This window comes from Serinus canaria, chromosome 25, assembly GCF_022539315.1.
Source record: "Serinus canaria isolate serCan28SL12 chromosome 25, serCan2020, whole genome shotgun sequence".
In the NCBI taxonomy this organism is placed as follows: Eukaryota; Metazoa; Chordata; class Aves; order Passeriformes; family Fringillidae; genus Serinus; species Serinus canaria.
The window spans coordinates 10,927,464-10,945,992 of NC_066338.1; the positions used below are offsets into that span (position 1 = coordinate 10,927,464).

General features: G+C 60.7%; 1 protein-coding gene across 6 annotated transcripts in view; it reads left to right on the forward strand.

The window, feature by feature from the left end:
• The window catches only part of LRP1 (LDL receptor related protein 1), a 108,247-nt gene that overhangs the window by 51,945 nt on the left and 37,773 nt on the right, over positions 1-18,529 (forward strand). For all 6 annotated transcript variants that reach the window (XR_007779572.1, XM_050983784.1, XM_050983787.1 and 3 more), the window contains exons 12-41: positions 3-183; positions 294-516; positions 1,062-1,251; positions 2,579-2,704; positions 2,794-2,934; positions 3,188-3,313; positions 3,513-3,629; positions 3,748-3,828; positions 6,318-6,485; positions 6,911-7,093; positions 7,442-7,642; positions 7,724-7,969; positions 8,340-8,537; positions 9,359-9,563; positions 9,674-9,838; positions 10,096-10,340; positions 10,589-10,720; positions 10,806-11,033; positions 11,162-11,336; positions 11,725-11,819; positions 12,770-12,919; positions 13,035-13,175; positions 13,427-13,555; positions 14,711-14,842; positions 15,072-15,206; positions 15,281-15,410; positions 15,842-15,968; positions 16,198-16,349; positions 16,455-16,579; positions 17,009-17,380. Coding sequence is in view for 5 of the 6 variants with exons in the window: in XM_050983784.1 (XP_050839741.1) it covers positions 3-183; positions 294-516; positions 1,062-1,251; positions 2,579-2,704; positions 2,794-2,934; positions 3,188-3,313; positions 3,513-3,629; positions 3,748-3,828; positions 6,318-6,485; positions 6,911-7,093; positions 7,442-7,642; positions 7,724-7,969; positions 8,340-8,537; positions 9,359-9,563; positions 9,674-9,838; positions 10,096-10,340; positions 10,589-10,720; positions 10,806-11,033; positions 11,162-11,336; positions 11,725-11,819; positions 12,770-12,919; positions 13,035-13,175; positions 13,427-13,555; positions 14,711-14,842; positions 15,072-15,206; positions 15,281-15,410; positions 15,842-15,968; positions 16,198-16,349; positions 16,455-16,579; positions 17,009-17,380 (5,019 nt within the window). In the remaining variant the exon portion in view is untranslated. The remainder of the gene's footprint in view (positions 1-2; positions 184-293; positions 517-1,061; positions 1,252-2,578; positions 2,705-2,793; positions 2,935-3,187; positions 3,314-3,512; positions 3,630-3,747; positions 3,829-6,317; positions 6,486-6,910; positions 7,094-7,441; positions 7,643-7,723; positions 7,970-8,339; positions 8,538-9,358; positions 9,564-9,673; positions 9,839-10,095; positions 10,341-10,588; positions 10,721-10,805; positions 11,034-11,161; positions 11,337-11,724; positions 11,820-12,769; positions 12,920-13,034; positions 13,176-13,426; positions 13,556-14,710; positions 14,843-15,071; positions 15,207-15,280; positions 15,411-15,841; positions 15,969-16,197; positions 16,350-16,454; positions 16,580-17,008; positions 17,381-18,529) is intronic.

The following is an 18,529-nucleotide window of genomic DNA, read 5'->3' on the forward strand; positions in this document are numbered from 1 at the left end:
AGGCATCCACAATGTGGAGGGGATCGCCGTGGACTGGATGGGGAACAACCTGTACTGGACAGACGATGGCCCCAAGAAGACCATCAGTGTGGCACGGCTGGAGAAGGCTGCCCAGACGAGGAAGACTCTGATCGAGGGGAAGATGACGCACCCCCGTGCCATCGTGGTGGACCCCCTGAATGGGTGAGGGTGCCTGGGTGGGCAGGGCTGTGTGGTGGGGCCACAGGGACGTGGTTGGGTCTTGTCACGAGCTGTGGTGGCCAGGCCAGGGCTCAGCTTAATGTCCGTGGCAGGTGGATGTACTGGACAGACTGGGAGGAGGATCCCAAGGACAGCAAGAGGGGCAAGATTGAGAGGGCTTGGATGGATGGTTCCAACCGAAACATCTTCATCACCTCCAAGACTGTCCTGTGGCCCAACGGGCTGAGCCTGGACATCCCAGCCAAGATCCTCTACTGGGTGGATGCCTTCTACGACCGCATCGAGATGGTTTATCTCAATGGCACCGAGAGGAAGGCGAGTGGGGTCTGGGACACTGATCACCCCAGCACTGGGACAGCTGAGCTGGGACCTCTCTGCTCTCCCCTACCATCACCCTGTCCCTGTCTCTGTCCCTCTCTCTGTCCCTCACCCTGTCCCTGTCCCTGAGTGCCCATCCCAGCTAAGGGAGCCTCTCTGCTCTCCCCTCCCATCACCCTGTCCCTGTCCTTGTCCCTGTCCCTGTCCCTGAGTGCCCATCCCAGCTAAGGGACCCTCTCTGCTCTCCCCTCCCAACATCCTGTCCCTGTCTCTGTCCCTCACCCTGTCCCTGTCCCTGAGTGCCCATCCACCTAACAGAGCCTCTCTGCTCTCCCTTCCCCTCTCCCTGTCCCTGTCCCTGTCCCTGTCCCTGTCCCTGTCCCTGAGTGCCCATCCCAGTTAATGGAGCCTCTCTGCTCTCCCCTCCCATCACCCTGTCCCTTTCCCTGTCCCTGTCCCTGTCCCTTTCCCTGTCCCTGTCCCTGTCCCTGTCCCTCAGTGCCCACCCCAGCTAACAGACCCTCTCCTCCCCCCACCCACAGATCGTGTACGAGGGCCCGGAGCTGAACCACGCCTTCGGGCTGTGCCACTACAGCAATTTCCTCTTCTGGACCGAGTACCGCAGCGGCAGCATCTACCGCCTGGACCAGGCCTCCAAGGCCGTCAGCCTGCTGCGCAACGAGCGCCCGCCCATCTTCGAGATCCGCATGTACGACGCGCAGCAGCAGCAAGGTGCGAGCCCGCCAAGGGCTGGGGGGCGAGGCTGAGCGTCCTCAGCAGCCCCCCACCTCTTTTTGTTGCCTTTTAGCCGTCCCCGTGCTCCTTGTTTTTCTTTCTTGTTGTTCACGCCCTGCCCTTCCAGCCTTCCCTCTTTTTCCCAGCCTAATTCCATCAGGCTCCGTGTCCCTGTGGCCTCACCTGGCATTTCCAGCTGGCTTCCAGCTCTGACTGCCCCCAGGTGCTGGGGGTTGAGTCTGAACTTCCCCCACCTCTTTTTGTTGCCTTTTAGCTGTCCCTGTGCTCCTTGTGTTTCTTTCCTGTTGATCATTCCCTGCCTTTCCAGCCTTCCGTCTTTTTCCCAGCCTAATTCCATCAGGCTCTGTGTCCCTGTGGCCTCACCTGGGGTTTCCAGCTGGCTTCCAGCTGTGACTGCCCCCAGGTGCTGGGGGTCTAGTCGGAGCTTCCCCCACCTCTTTTTGTTGCCTTTTAGCTGTCCCTGTGCTCCTTGTTTTTCTTTCCTGTTGATCATTCCCTGCCCTTCCAGCCTTCCCCCTTTTTCCCAGCCTAATTCCATCAGGCTCTGTGTCCCTGTGGCCTCACGTGGCATTTACAGCTGTCGTCCAGTTCTGACTGCTATTGAGGGAGTCCAGGGGCTGGGGGTTGAGCCTGAGCAGCCCCCCACCTCTTTTTGTTGCCTTTTAGCCATCCCTGTGATCCTTGTTTTTCTTTCCTGTTGTTCACGCCCTGCCCTTCCAGCCTTCCCTCTTTTTCCCAGCGTAATTCCATCAGGCTCTGTGTCCCCGTGGCCTCACCTGGGGTTTCCAGCTGGCTTCCAGCTGTGACTGCCCCCAGGTGCTGGGGGTCAAGTCGGAGCTTCCCCCACCTCTTTTTGTTGCCTTTTAGCTGTCCCTGTGCTCCTTGTTTTTCTTTCCTGTTGATCATTCCCTGCCCTTCCAGCCTTCCGTCTTTTTCCCAGCGTAATTCCATCAGGCTCTGTGTCCCCGTGGCCTCACCTGGGGTTTCCAGCTGGCTTCCAGCTCTGACTGCCCCCAGAAGCTGGGGGTCTAGTCGGAGCTTCCCCCACCTCTTTTTGTTGCCTTTTAGCTGTCCCTGTGCTCCTTGTTTTTCTTTCCTGTTGATCATTCCCTGCCCTTCCAGCCTTCCCTCTTTTTCCCAGCCTAATTCCATCAGGCTCTGTGTCCCTGTGGCCTCACCTGGGGTTTCCAGCTGGCACCCAGCTGTGACTGTCCCCTGGGGCTGGGGGCTCCCAGCACCCCAGTGGGTCTGCAGGGTTCCCTGGGTGCTGAGGTGCCATCTCCTCACCCCTTTGCCTCCGCAGTGGGCTCCAACAAATGCCGTGTGAACAACGGGGGCTGCAGCAGCCTGTGCCTGGCCACCCCCCGGGGCCGCCAGTGCGCCTGTGCCGAGGACCAGATCCTGGGCTCGGACACTGTCACCTGCCAGGGTAGGCTGGGACCCTTGTGGGGGCTCTCCCCATGGGAAGCTACACTTGATCGCTTGGTTAAAATCCTGCCTGTGCTTTCCCCTTGGCAGCCAACCCGTCCTACATCCCCCCGCCGCAGTGCCAGCCCGGGGAGTTCGCCTGCAAGAACAACCGCTGCATCCAGGAGCGCTGGAAATGCGACGGCGACAACGACTGCCTGGACAACAGCGACGAGGCCCCCGAGCTCTGCCGTGCGTGACCCCTCCTGGGTGGTGGCATTTGGGCTCCTCCAGATGTGTTGGCAGTGGTTGGGGCAGGGTCGGGTAGCCAGGACCCCTCTGTTTCCTCCCCAGCTTGAGGAGAGGAGGAGGTGTAGGAGGAAAATGTTGTTTGAGATTCTGATGCCAAGTTTGAGGCTCCAGCCCTTTTTTGTCCCAGTTTTTGTTTTGTTGGAGGGATGGGGTGGGACGAGGGGCAGGTCCTGAGTGTGGTTTCCCCCCACAGACCAGCACACCTGCCCTTCAGACCGCTTCAAGTGCAAGAACAACCGCTGCATCCCCAACCGCTGGCTCTGCGACGGGGACAACGACTGTGGCAACAACGAGGACGAGTCCAACTCCACCTGCTCAGGTGAGAACCCTGCCTCGCCCTCAGGGAGTCTCAAGAGAGCCCGTGCTGAGCCACAGCCTGAGGTTTTGCAGTCTCACACGTGCCCACACCTTGGCTTTGCACCTGGGCCTCGCAGGAGCTCAGGGGGTTGTTCCCCAGCTTCCCCTGGCAAAACAAGGTAAAATGGACCATTAACACTCCATCTGTCCCTCCTGGCCAGCCCGGACCTGCTCCCCCAACCAGTTCTCCTGTGCCAGTGGCCGCTGCATCCCCATCTCCTGGACGTGTGACCTGGATGATGACTGCGGGGACCGCTCTGACGAGTCTGCCTCGTGTGGTGAGCTGGGACTGGGAGCACTGGGGGTGCTGCCCGGGGCTGGGAGGGTTGGGGTGCACGTGAGGTGTCCCCTGAGGTGTGTCGAGGTGTGCTGATGGTGCCTCTCCCTCCCCTGCAGCCTACCCGACCTGCTTCCCCCTGACACAGTTCACCTGCAACAACGGGCGCTGCATCAACATCAACTGGCGCTGTGACAACGGTGAGGACCCGGCCCCGGGCTGCTCCCGGGGGGATGGCGAGACCTGAGGCAGGGGTGCAGCCTGGCAGGGACCCCATTCTGGCAATTTGGGCCAGCTCTCAGCATGTGCTGAAGGGCAGAGCCCAGGCCCCAAGGGGAGCAGGCGTGAGCCGAAGCTGAGCCCATCCTGCAGCCCCCAGCCCAATATTTCCCTTGGCTGTGCTGGGGCAGGGAGAGCTGCAGGAATAACCTGGCAGGGATTGTTCCAGACCTTGGCATCCTCTGCAAGGTTTCCAAAACCCTGCCCTGCTGCTGGAACAAAGTGTGGCATGGCCAGAGCTGCTGGTGGGGCCGAGCCAGGTCCTGCAGCCTCAGGGAAGGCAGGAGAGCTCTCCCAGCCAGCTCCCATCTGCCCTTGGATCTTTCCAGGGCCAGGCCTGGGACAGAGGGTTTGCTCCAAGCTTGATTTTCCTTTCCCACAAGTTTACATCAATCTTTGAGCCGCTCTGCCTTGCTGGGAATAATGAACATCTTCAGAGCAGGGGAGACTCTGGTGCCTGGCTGAGCAGAGCTGTGGGTGCAGACTCTCCTTGGACCCTTCCTGAGCTCTCTTGGAGCTGGCCCTGCCACGGGATGGTCCCTTCTCCTGGGATCCCCCCCTGTGGCAGCCAGGCCATGGCCTGGAGCCCCTCGTGCTGCCCTGAGCCTCGCCAGGTGCCCGGGGCAGGAGCTGCAGCACCATCAGGGTACCCCCACCCTGGCTGCCCCCCACTCCCCCAGCACCCTCTGCTGTTTCTGGTCTCGCCTCCCAGGCTGCCCGGTGTCTCTGTGTGTCCGTGTCCGTGTGTCCACGTCCCGGTGTCTCTGTGCCACCCGCTGTGTTTGTCACTTGTGCTGTGTTGTGTTTGTCACCGTGCCCACGCTCCTGTCTGGTGGTTCTGTGTTTCAGAAAAAGATTGTGGGGATGGCTCTGACGAAAAGAACTGTCCAAAGCCTACCGGTTAGTGCATAGATCAACATGCACCAGACCCCACCTGGCCCCCCTGAGCCCCCAGACCTGCCCCTCCAGGGGGCTGTGAGCCCTGGGGGCTGCTGCTAGACACTGGCAATGCCCCCTGTGCCTCTGGCAATACCCCTGGTGCCGCTGGCAATGCCCCCTGTGCCTCTGGCAATGCCCCCTGTGCCTCTGGCAATACCCCTGGTGCCTCTGGCAATGCCCCTGATGTCTCTGGCAATACCTCTGGTGCCTCTGGCAATGCCCCTGATGTCTCTGGCAATACCTCTGGTGCCTCTGGCAATGCCCCTGGTCCCTCTGGTGATGCCCCCCTCCTCTCCAGCAATGTCCCTGTGCCTCTGGCAATACCCCTGTGCCTCTGGCAATACCCCTGGTGTCTCTGGTGGTGCCCTCGTCCTCTCCAGCAACGCCCCTGTGCCTCTGGCAATGCCTCCTGTGCCGCTGGCAATGCCCCTGGTGCCTCTGGCAATGTCCCTCTGCCTCTGGCAATGCCTCCTGTGCCTCTGGCAATGCCCCTGGTGCCTCTGGTGATGTCCCCCCTCCTCTCCAGCAAAGCCCCTTGTACCTCTGGCAATGCCCCCTGTGCCTCTGGTGGTGCCCCCTCCTCTCCAGCAAAGCCCCCTGTGCCTCTGGTGATGTCCCCCAGCTCTCCAGCAATGTCCCCCTTGCTCCCCAGCAGCAGGAGGGACATGCCAGGTGCCAGGGAGGTGACATGCCATGCCAGGTGCCAGGGAGCCACTGTGCTCCCAGCTCACTGGGCAGAGCCACTTGGGCAGCTCCTCTTGGTGAGGCACTGGAGAGGTTGAGGGTGGCAGGTGCAGGAGCTGAGCTGCTGGAGAGGCCACATGGCAGATGGCAGTGCCATTCTCCCCATCAGTGCCATTGTCCCCATCAGTGCCATTGTCCCCATCAGTGCCATCATCCCCATCAGTGCCATCATCCTTGTGCCCATCCTGAGGCACCAGGACACAAATCCCCTCAGCCAGTCTCAGGTGGGGCACCCACACTGGAGCCCTGTGGTGGTCCCCAGGCCAGGCCCCCGTGCCAGGTGGGCAGAGGGGCTGCATTGCCAGTGTCCAGGTACCCTCAGACCACACCTCCCCCTGCCCACAGCAGGCATGGGGGTTTCCTCCAGGCAATCTGAGCCCCCCAAATTGGCTGTCCCAGCCCCCCTCCCCATGGGTGCACCCCCAAAGGAGTGCCCGTCCCCAGAGTGGAGACCAGGCCCCCCCCAGGTTCATGGCTGATCTATGCAGTTTCTGTGTTTCATTTTCTCTGTGTGCTGCTGGTGCTGTGGGGTGGGAGGGCCGGGGGTCTCCAGCCCATGGTGGGGGTCCCACCACCAGGCTGAGGGGCTGCTGTCACCCCACGTCCTGTCTGTGGCGTGGTCTGTCCTGTCCCCGTTGTTCCGAGGGGTCTCTGCTGTCCTCCCTCCTGCCAGTCCCCCCTGGCCGGGCTCCTGCTGACCCCCTGCCCGCCCCCCTTCCCTCTGCAGACAACGACTGCGGGGACAACAGTGACGAGGCCGGCTGCAGCCACTCCTGCTCCAGCAACCAGTTCAAATGCAACAGCGGGCGCTGCATCCCCGTGCACTGGACCTGCGACGGGGACAACGACTGTGGTGACTACAGTGACGAGACCCACGCCAACTGCACCAACCAGGGTGAGCCCCAGCACATGGGAGGGACCCCCAGCCACGGCAATTGCCCAAAATGCAGGGAATTCTGCAGCTTTCTCTGGCCACACTCAGTGCCCAGGTCCCCCTCCTGCTTCTAGGCTGGGAATTCTGCAGCTTTCTCTGGCCACACTCAGTGCCCAGGTCCCCCTCCTGCTTCTAGGCTGGGAATTCTGCAGCTTTCTCTGGCCACACTCAGTGCCCAAATCCCCCTCTCGTGGTTCTGGGTGCATCCAGCTGTTCCCTGCTGTCTGAGTGCCCGGTCCTTGCCCATTCCTGGAGCCCCAGATCCCCATCCTGTGCCTCTGGGTGCATCCAGCTGTTTCCCTGCTGTCTGAGTGCCCGATACTTGTCCAGTCCTGGAGCCCCCCAGCTCCATGGGGTGCAGGCAGTGAGCAGTGCCCTCCCCACAGCCACACGCCCACCTGGGGGCTGCCACACGGACGAGTTCCAGTGCAGGCTGGACGGGCTGTGCATCCCCATGCGCTGGCGCTGTGACGGTGACACCGACTGCATGGACTCCAGCGACGAGAAGAACTGTGAGGGGGTCACCCACGTCTGCGACCCCAACGTCAAATTTGGCTGCAAGGATTCAGGTGAGAGCAGGGGCCAGGGGGTCCCAGCTGGGGGTGCTGGGCTGTCCTCAGTGCTGGGATAGTGGGGAAACACAAGCAGCCAATTGTGAACCATGATCCTGATGGATGGTGTCATCCTCAGATCCCTTCTGCTCTTCTCTGAGGAATGGGACACGCTTTGGTGGGCTGGGGGCACCAGTTCTGGGGCTGACCTTCTGAGCCCCCAGGCCCTCCCTGACCTGTCCCATCCAACTTTTGGGGAGCCCTGAGCTACTCAAACACCCCCCATGCCCCCCATGTGTGGAATAACGTCTGGAATGCCTGGAATAACTGGTTCTGCTCTGCCCCCTTCCCACCCCCTCCCCTCAGCCCGGTGCATCAGCAAGGCCTGGGTCTGTGACGGGGACAGCGACTGCGAGGACAACTCTGACGAGGAGAACTGCGAGTCCCTGGTGTGCAAACCCCCCTCTCACACCTGTGCCAACAACACCTCCATCTGCCTGCCCCCCGAGAAGCTCTGCGACGGCTCCGACGACTGCGGCGACGGCTCCGACGAGGGCGAGCTCTGCGGTGAGCGCGGGGCCGGGCGTGGGGACACGGGGTGACCCGGGAGTGGCACCTGGAGGTGACAACCGTGTCCTGTCCCCACAGACCAGTGTTCCCTCAACAACGGAGGCTGCAGCCACAACTGCACGGTGGCCCCTGGCGAGGGCATCGTGTGCTCCTGTCCCCTGGGCATGGAGCTGGGTGCTGACAACAAGACCTGCCAGATCCAGAGCTACTGTGCCAAGCACCTCAAGTGCAGCCAGAAGTGCGAGCAGGACAAGTACAATGTCAAGTGCTCCTGCTACGAGGGCTGGATGCTGGAGCCCGATGGAGAGAGCTGCCGCAGCCTGGGCAAGTTCTCAGCATGTGCTGAAGGGCAGAGCCCAGGCCCCAAGGGGAGCCAAAGCTGAGCCCATCCTGCAGCCCCCAGCCCCATATTTCCCTTGGCTGTGCTGGGGCAGCTGGGGAGAGCTGCAGGAATAACCTGGCAGGGATTGTTCCAGACCTTGGCATCCTCTGCAAGGTTTCCAAAACCCTGGGTGTGTTTTGGGGGGCACCAAGGACTGGTAGCAGCCCCCCAGCTGCCTCGGGGGGAGTTTGTCCTCTCATGGAGCTGGGGGTTGTGCTGATGGACAGGGCTGGGTGATGGTGGGATTTGTGCTGACAGGGGCTGAGTGCACTGTCCCCTGCCTTGATGCTGACCCTGCCCTGCTTTCCCCAGACCCTTTTAAGCCGTTCATCATCTTCTCCAACCGCCACGAGATCCGGCGCATCGACCTGCACCGAGGGGACTACAGCGTGCTGGTGCCCGGGCTGCGCAACACCATCGCCCTGGACTTCCACCTCAACCAGAGCTCCCTGTACTGGACTGATGTGGTGGAGGACAAGATCTACAGGGGAAAGCTGCTGGAGAACGGGGGTGAGGAGCCTTGGGTTGGGGGAGCTGGGGGTTGGAGGGAAAGCAGGGGTGCAGGTCTGGGGTCAGTGACTCGGTGGCACGTCACGGTGATGCAGCAGCTGAAGCCCATGGCCCTGATAGTGGTCCTGTTCTGCTCTCATTATGCAGTAGTTAATTAGCATTCCCAGCACTTCCCTGCTGGTAATTGCAGCCCAGCAGCTGGGCACAGAAAGGACACCCTCCCCATCAGTGCTGCTCCCACAGGAGCCCGGTGGCAGGATTAGGGATGGGGGAGCCCTTTGGGGCCAGGGCTATGAATGGGTTTGGACTGTGGGTGGATGCTGAGCTCTTTAGGGTCTGACCATGGATGGATGCTGAGCCCTTTGGGGGGCTTTGAGGTCTGGACTGTGGATGGGGACTGAGCCCTTTGAGGCCAGGGCCATGGATGAGGGCTGAGCTCTTTAGGGTCTGGACAATGAATGGATGCTGAGCCCTTTACTGTCTGGACTATGGATGGGAGACTGAGCTTTGGGGTCTGTCCATGGATTGGGGGTGCTGATCTCTTTTGGGTCTGGACTATGGATGGGTGCAGGGCCCTTAAGGGTCTGGATTATGGATAGAGAGTGCTGATCTCTTTTGGGTCTGTCCATGGATAGGGGGTGCTGAGCCCTTTGGGGTCTGGACTATGGACAGGAATGATTCAGCCCCTGTTTGGGGAGGACACATCCCCTCACAATCAACCCCAGCTGAGCTGGGTGGAGCTGTTGGGGATACGGGGGGGGGTGGTACTGGGTGGGCTGGGGAAGGGGCACTGCCCTGAGCCCTCACCTTGTGCCCCACAGCTCTGACCAGCTTCGAGGTGGTGATACAGTACGGCCTGGCCACCCCCGAGGGACTGGCCGTGGACTGGATCGCTGGCAACATCTACTGGGTGGAGAGCAACCTGGACCAGATCGAGGTGGCCAAGCTGGATGGCACCATGAGGACCACGCTGCTGGCCGGGGACATCGAGCACCCCCGCGCCATCGCCCTGGACCCTCGCTATGGGTGAGCCAGGAGGAGACAGCGCTCACCAGGACACGCTGGCACCTGTGGGATGGTGTGGGGGGAAGAGGCCACGGGCTCCTGTCCTTGCTGACAGCCCCTCCTCCTGGCAGGATCTTGTTCTGGACGGACTGGGATGCCAGCCTGCCCCGCATCGAGGCCGCCTCCATGAGCGGCGCGGGCCGACGCACCATCCACAAGGAGACGGGCTCGGGGGGATGGCCCAACGGGCTCACTGTGGACTACCTGGAGAAGAGGATCCTCTGGATCGATGCCAGGTAGGGCCAGGACACCTCTCTTTGTCCCTCCCAGTGTGGATCTTCCCCTGGTTTCAGCGTTGTGCTGGGCTGGAAGCAAGAAGCCTTCACCCTGTGGGCTCTGTGTCTCCAGCACATGCCAGCCCCGGCTCTGGGGGTTCTCCTCTGTGGGTCCTGGTGTAAATCAGCAGGATTAGACCTTAGACCCTGTTGTTGGGTTAAAGAACCCCTGGTGCCCCCTCCTCACCTCCCTCACCCTCATCTCCCCCCCGGCACAGGTCGGATGCCATCTACTCAGCCCTGTATGATGGGACGGGGCACATCGAGGTGCTGAGGGGACACGAGTACCTGTCCCACCCCTTTGCTGTCACCCTGTACGGGGGGGAGGTCTACTGGACCGACTGGCGCACCAACACCTTGGCCAAGGCCAACAAGTGGACAGGGCACAACGTGACCGTGGTGCAGAGGACCAACACTCAGCCCTTTGACCTGCAGGTGTATCACCCCTCCCGGCAGCCCCTGGGTGAGGCTGGGGGAGTGCAGGTGGGGGGACGGGGTGGGGGGACAACAGGGGGTGGCACTGGCACTTGGTCTAAGCCCACACCCCCTTGGAGCAGCAGGTGGATGCTGCTCTCATCCCTGTGGCTGCCCCTTTGTCCCATCAGGTGATGCTTGATGGGCAGGCAGGGTCTGGGGGGGCTGCAGCTCTTGGGGCCTCCTGGGTGGGTGTCCCCAAGGCTGGGGTTTCGCTGAGTCCTGTCCCCTTTGCAGCTCCTAATCCCTGCGAAGCCAACGGGGGCAAAGGGCCGTGTTCCCACCTCTGCCTCATCAACTACAACCGCACCCTGTCCTGTGCCTGCCCCCACCTCATGAAGCTGGACAAGGACAACACCACCTGCTATGGTAGGGGTCTGCTGGGGAGCTGGCAGGGGGGATGAGGGGGTGCTCTGGAGCTCAGATCCCACCTCTGCCCTTCTTCTTCTCGCAGAGTTTAAGAAGTTCCTGCTGTACGCGCGGCAGATGGAGATCCGGGGCGTGGACATTGACAACCCCTACTACAACTACATCATCTCCTTCACCGTGCCCGACATCGACAACGTCACCGTGGTGGACTACGACGCTCTGGAGCAGCGCATTTACTGGTCAGATGTCCGCACCCAGACCATCAAGAGAGCCTTCATCAACGGCACCGGCGTGGAGACCGTCGTGTCTGCAGGTTGGTGTTGGGGGAGCTGGGACCCCCCAAAGCCTTCAGCTCCTTGGGATTTGCCCTTCCTCATCATCTGAGCGTCATCCCAGCCCCGTCCTCAGAGCTGACGAGTTCCTGTCTCCATTCCCTTGCAGACCTGCCCAACGCTCACGGCCTCTCCGTGGATTGGGTTTCCAGAAATCTCTTCTGGACCAGCTACGACGCCAACAAGAAGCAGATCAACGTGGCCAGGCTGGACGGCTCCTTCAAGAACGCCGTGATCCAGGGGCTGGACAAGCCTCACTGCCTGGTGGTGCACCCGCTCCGGGGGTGAGTCTGGTGGGACGTGGTGCTCGTGGGAGAGGTGTGTGCGCAGGCACAGGTGTGTGTGAGGGTGCACACCTGTGATGGGGGAGAGAATGGGGGCTGTCCCCGTGGGTCAGCGTGTAGGAGCAGTGTCACAGGAGATGGGGGGTGTGCTGTGTGTCTGTACATCTGCAAAGGGGAGCAGGCTGTGGTAAGTGTGCACCCACCAGTGTGTGCCAATCCAGGTGTGCACGGGATTTTGGCAACCCCCAAGCCCCCTCCTGGGTAGGGACAAGGGGCTGTGGGGCTGCCCAGGCTGTGCCACGAGCAGGTGAGGGGCTCTGCAAGGCTGGGAGGGTGCAGGAGGCTGCTGGCACCATGGCCCCTCGCCCATTGTCCCCTCACCTTGCAGGAAGCTGTACTGGACAGATGGGGACAACATCAGTGTGGCCAACATGGATGGCAGCAACCGCACGCTCCTCTTCACCAACCAGAAGGGACCTGTTGGTAGGGACCCCCCCATGGCCCCCGGGACCCCCCACCTCGCCTTGCTGTCCTGTAGAGCCTCAAGTCCCCACTCTGGCTCCTTGGGGGGGTGGCAGCTATCCTGTGCTGGGTCACCATGACCTTACCTGCCTGCTCTCTCCATCCCATCCCATGGATCCCATCCCATCTCATGGATCCCATCCCATCCCTTCCCATCCATCAATCCCATCCCAACCCATCCCATCCATCAATCCCATCCCATGGATCCCATCCCATCTCCTGGATCCCATCCCATGGATCCCATCCCATCCCATCCCATCCCATCCCATCCCATCCCATCCCATCCCATCCCATCCCATCCCATGGATCCCATCCCATAGATCCCATCCCATCCCATCCCAACCCATCCCATCCATCAATCCCATCCCATGGATCCCATCCCATCTCCTGGATCCCATCCCATCCCATCCCATGGATCCCATCCCATCCCATCCCATCCCATCCCATCCCATCCGATCCCATCCCATCCCAACCCATCCCATCCATCAATCCATCCCATGGATCCCATCCCATCTCCTGGATCCCATACCATGGATCCCATCCCATCCCTTCCTGTGAATCCCATGCCATCTCATCCCATAAATCCCATCCCATCCCATCCCATCCCATGGATCCCATGCCCTGCCATGCCATGCCATGCCATGCCATGCCATCCCATCCCATCCCATCCATCAATCCCATCCCTTCCCGTGGATCCCATCTCATCCCATGCCATTCCATCCTGTGGATCCCATCCCATCTCATCCCATAAATCCCATCCCATAGATCCCATCCAATGGATCCCATGCCATGCCATGCCATCCCATCCCATGCCATGCCATCCCATGCCATGCCATCCCATCCCATCCCACCTCCCGATCTGTGATGGTGCCTGCGTGCCACCAGCCTGGTGACATTCCCATCCTTTCCAGGCCTGGCCATCGACTACCCAGAGAGCAAACTGTACTGGATCAGCTCTGGCAATGGCACCATCAACAGGTGTGACCTGGATGGCAGCAACCTGGAGGTGATCGAGTCCGTGAGGAGCCAGCTGAGCAAGGCCACTGCCCTGGCCATCATGGGTGAGGGCTGCCAAGGACAACACCATTCCCTGTCTCCTGCCCCTTCCCAAACTCTCCTGCCCACCTCAGCTGATGAGGAATGCTGCCACAAGCTCCTGCTCTCTCCCCACCCCAGGGGACAAGCTGTGGTGGGCTGACCAGGCCTCTGAGAGGATGGGCACCTGCAACAAGAAAGATGGGACAGAGGTGACGGTGCTGCGCAACAGCACCACGCTGGTGATGCACATGAAGGTGTATGATGAGAGCATCCAGCAAGGTCAGTGTGGGCTCCTGGGCAGAGACCCCGTGGGGCTGGGCAGCTGCTCAGCCCCTCCATGGTGGCTCCATATCTTGGAGCCTCTTGGAGCCCTTGGCAGCTGGCCCAAGCCTTGCCCTTACCCTCGTGCCAAGCCCGTGCTGACTGGTGCATGGCACTCACACCTTGTGTGGGTGCTGCCACAGCTGTCCCAGCCCTGGTGGGTGCACCCTTGCCCCCTGTAGCCCCTCACCCCCTTTTCTCTGCCACAGCTGGGACCAACCCCTGCAGCCACAACAACGGGGACTGCTCACAGCTGTGCCTCCCCACCTCGGAGACCTCCCGCTCCTGCATGTGCACTGCAGGCTACAGCCTCAAGAGTGGGCAGCAGTCCTGTGAAGGTGTGTGCTTGTCCCTGTCCCCTCCCTGAACCACCCCGTGGCCACCCCAGCCATGCCTGTGGCCACCCCAGCCATGCCTGTGGCCACCCCAGCTGGTGACCGCTCGCTCTGGTCGCTCATGGGCTCCTCCCCACTGCTCTGTGTCCCATGTCACTGGGCACCAGAGGGACGCTGGGGGGCTTGGTGGGCTCAGGTGGCAGCAAAAGCCTTGTCTGGGCTGTCCCTGATGAGTGTGGGGCCACCAGGGGCATCAGTGGTGAAAGGGATTGGGACAGGACAGTGGGTCTCAAGGAACAGCTATAGGTTGGATATCAGGAAGAAATTTTTCACAAGAAGAATAATAAAGTACTGGAATGCTCTTCCCAGGGAGGTGGTGGAATCACCATCTCTGGATGTGTTTAAAAAAAGGCTGGACATGGCACTGGGTGCTACAGTCTGGATGAGGTGTGAGGGCACAGGTTGGACTTGATGATCTCAGAGGTCTCTTCCAACCTCATTATTCTGTGATTCTGTGATTGATTCTGTGATTCTGTGATTGATTCTGTGATTGATTCTGTGATTCTTTGATTGATTCTGTGATTGATTCTGTGATTACTTCTGTGATTCTGTGATGGATTCTGTGATTCTGTGATTGATTCTGTGATTCTGTGACCCTCCCAGGGAGAGGTGGGACCCTGGCTGTGGGCAGCAGGTTGGGCTCACTGGGAGCAGGGCCAGGCACAGCCCTCACTCTGCAGATCTCCCATGCCCACTGCGTTCTCTGCCATCCCCTCGGGCACTGCCAGGGCCTCTCAAAGGCTGTTTGTGTGCAAAGTGTTCCGGCTGCTTTTGGGGGGGGTTGGCAGAGCTCTGCACCATCTGGGTCAGGGCAGGGGCTGAATAACAAGTGCTGCCCTGACCCAGATGCGCCGCTGAGCCTTTGCCAACACGGGGTGGGGGTGGTGGGTGGTGGCAAGGGGGTTCACTCGTGCCCCCCTGGAGCAGGGCAGGACCCTGGAACGGGCTGTGCCAGGGGTTGCAGCCCCCAGGGATGTCTGTGCTGGGCTTGCAGAACCCTGCCAGGCTCATGCTCCTCCCCTGTCACAGTTTTCCACGGTGGAGGGACAGCCTGTGGGTTTTGGGATGTGTCTGACTGTCCCTGCACCTGTGCTGCAGGTGTTGGCTCCTTCCTGCTGTACTCTGTGCACGAGGGGATCCGGGGCATCCCCCTGGACCCCAACGACAAGTCGGATGCTCTCGTGCCCGTGTCGGGGACCTCCCTGGCTGTGGGAATCGACTTCCACGCAGGTGAGGCAGGGCTGGGGACAGGACAGGGGGGCTGGGAACAGGACAGGGGATGGGGAGCATGAGGGGGACATCACCATCACCCTTTTGACACCCTTTGCCCTGGAATGCCCCCTCGGCAGCGCGGGGTGAGGGAGGATTTCAGGGCTCCAGGGTGGAGGCTTTGACCATTCTGGAGTGACCAGAGGTGGTCACTGACTCGTCCCCTCCTGCCTCCTTGTCCCTCTCTCAGAGAATGACACGATTTACTGGGTGGACATGGGCCTGAGCACCATCAGTCGAGCCAAGAGGGACCAGACGTGGCGTGAGGACGTGGTGACCAACGGCATTGGCCGCGTGGAGGGCATCGCCGTGGACTGGATTGCAGGTGGGATGGGGCTCTGGGGACAGGGGCAGGGGGGCAGTGGGGCTTGTGTGGGGGCTCACTGTCCCCTCTTGCAGGAAACATCTACTGGACAGACCAGGGCTTTGATGTCATTGAGGTGGCCAGGCTGAACGGGTCCTTCCGCTACGTGGTCATCTCGCAGGGGCTGGACAAGCCACGGGCCATCACGGTCCATCCAGAGAAGGGGTGAGACACTGCCCCAAAGAGGGGCATCACCTGCGGGGTGGGCACAGGGTGAGACCCCCGGCACCTCCTGGCAGAGCTGTGTGCACATGGCAGGGATGGACTTGCAGGTCTCTTGCCACACCAAGGAGTCCAAACCCTGCATTTAACCCTCCTTTCACTGATGGGCTGAACTCCCTGGGAGCCCCTTGGGACCCTGGTGGGTGCCAGCATCTCAGAAAATCAGAGTGGAGCCTCCTTAGACTGGCTCCAGCTTCGGGTAGAGCCCCAGGGAGAGCAGAGGTGTTTGGATCTGGGGAGGGATGGAGATGTGATGTCTGTGAGTGGGCAGGGTCTGGCCTGAAGCCCCAGCATGGGAGCATGAATGGGGTGGTGTCTGTCCTTTACTCAAAGGGCCAATGCTGCTCCTGGTGACATCCCTGCTGTCCCCTCAGGTACCTGTTCTGGACAGAGTGGGGACAGTACCCCCGCATCGAGCGCTCGCGCCTGGACGGCACCGAGAGGATGGTGCTGGTCAATGTCAGCATCAGCTGGCCCAACGGGATTTCCGTGGACTACGAGGTACAGTTGGCATCTGGGAGGATGGTCCCAGTCCCCAGGGTCCCTGGATGGTACCTGGATGGTACCAGTCCCCAGGGTTCTGTGGCCACGTCCATGCTTGCCCTCCTCGGGGCTCCAGAGTTTCAGCAGGGTTGTCCAAGGTGGTCTGAACCCCAGGACATCCTGCCAGAGGTGCAGAGGGTGGTGTTGCCCCCATGCCAACTGGGGTGTTGTTGTCTCATCCCTGCAGGATGGGAAGCTGTACTGGTGTGATGCCCGGACAGACAAAATCGAACGGATTGACCTGGAGACAGGCGAGAACAGGGAGGTTGTCCTGTCCAGCAACAACATGGACATGTTCTCCGTGTCAGTCTTTGAGGAATACATTTACTGGAGCGATAGGTGAGGTGCCCAGGGGGCTGGGGGCTGTGTGGAGGGTGGGGGGAGCTGGTGGGAAGGTGGGGAAGGGTCCTGTGCTGGTCTCTTGGTGACCCTGTCCTCCTTCAGGACTCACGCCAACGGCTCCATCAAAAGAGGAAACAAGGACAACGCCACCGAGTCGGTGTCCCTGCGCACCGGGATTGGCGTGCAGCTCAAGGACATCAAAGTCTTCAACCGGGCCCGGCAGAAGGGTGGGTCTGAGCACGAGGGGCAGCTCCTCATGTGGGGAAGGGGGAGGAATCACTCTGTCCCCATCGGAGCCGTGCTGTGCCGTGGTTTTGAGGCTGTTCCTTCCTCTGGGAGTGCTGAGCACTGGAAGTGCCCGAGGGGGTTCATCCTGCCCAGTCCTGTGGGGGGATAGGATGTTAGAAAATAAAGATAGTGCAGAAGGTCATCTCACCCCTGAGGAGTTGCAGCTGCACTAATCATCAAAGATTAGGGTCGCAGCTGTGCCTAATAAGGATGAGTGCTATGAAAGAGTGGGTTAGCGGGGTGAGGAGAGAGCTGGGGTTTGTCAGCTGCCCTGTGAAGAGCTGCCCATGAGAAATCGCCAAGGTGTGGAACTTTTACAATGAGATGACAACAAATCCCTCATGTAATCCCCCCTGTCCCCCCACCAGGCACCAACGTCTGTGCCCAGAACAACGGGGACTGCCAGCAGCTGTGCCTGTTCCGTGGCGGCGGGCAGAGGACGTGCGCCTGCGCCCACGGGATGCTCTCGGACGACGGCGTCAGCTGCCGGGACTACGACGGGTACCTGCTCTACTCAGAGCGCACCATCCTCAAGAGCATCCACCTGTCGGATGAGAACAACCTCAATGCACCCATCAAGCCCTTCGAGGACGCAGAGCACATGAAGAACGTCATCGCCCTGGCCTTTGATTACCGCTACGGCTCCAAGGGCAGCAACCGCATCTTCTACAGCGACATCCACTTCGGCAACATCCAGCAGATCAACGATGATGGCACGGGGCGCAAGACCATCGTGGAGAGTGAGTGGTGTGGGGTTCTCTGTTGGGGTATCACCAATATAGCTGGGCAGGATGTGCCTGAGCTTGTCTGGCCCTTGCTGCTGCACCAAATAGCAGCAACTGTGGTGTTTCAGCCCAGAGACACTTTTGGCCATGGCTGGGTGGTGTTTCACCCCAGGGACACTTTTGGCCATGGCTGGGTGGTGTTTCACCCCAGGGACACTTTTGGCCATGGCTGGGTGGTGTTTCAGCCCAGAGACACTTTTGGCCATGGCTGGGTGGTGTTTCACCCCACAGACACTTTTGGCCATGGCTGTGTGGTGTTTCAGCCCAGAGACACTTTTGGCCAGCTGGGTGTGCGGTGTTTCACCCCAGAGACACTTTTGGCCATGGGTGTGTGGTGTTTTCACCTCAGAGACACTTTTGGCTGGCTGGATGTGTGGTGTTTCACCCCACAGACACTTTTTGGCCATGGGTGTGTGGTGTCTCAGCCCAGGGACACTTTTTGGCCATGGCTGGGTGGTGTTTCACCCCACAGACACTTTTGGCCATGGGTGTGTGGTGTTTCACCCCCCAGTCACTTTTGGCCATGGGTGTGTGGTGTTTCACCCCAGAGACACTTTTGGCCATGGCTGGGTGGTGTTTCACCCCAGGGACACTTTGGGCTGCCTGGGTGCTGCAGTTGGGCACGTGGGGACAAGTCCAGGCGTGCAGGAGCTCTGGGGGTGCTGGGATGGAGCTTCCCCCCATAACGGGAGAAGGTTTAAGGTGGTGGTGAAGGAAAGGAGTCGGTTCTGATGGAGGGTTTGGATCCAGAGCTTTGTTCTCTGAACCCAGCACAGCTCCAACAGAACTCCTGACCCTGTGGGTGCTGCTCCTTTTAACCCTGAGGAGAGGGGCAGGGAAGGGGCAGGGAGCCACCAGGCAGGTACAGGAGGGGAGGTCTGGAGGGATAAAGGACACCTGGATGTCCCAGTGCCCCCCGGGGGTGGAGGGCATCCTTTGAATCTGCCAATCACTCTGGAATTGCAGGACTGACAGACAGTGCTGGGATGGGAAAGGAGAGGTGACTGACACACCTGGGAGGGAATTATCAGGGGAGGGACCCGAGGTTCTGAGGTAAACCCTGAAATCACAACGCCACAGTTCTCCCCTCTGTGCCTGCCCTCA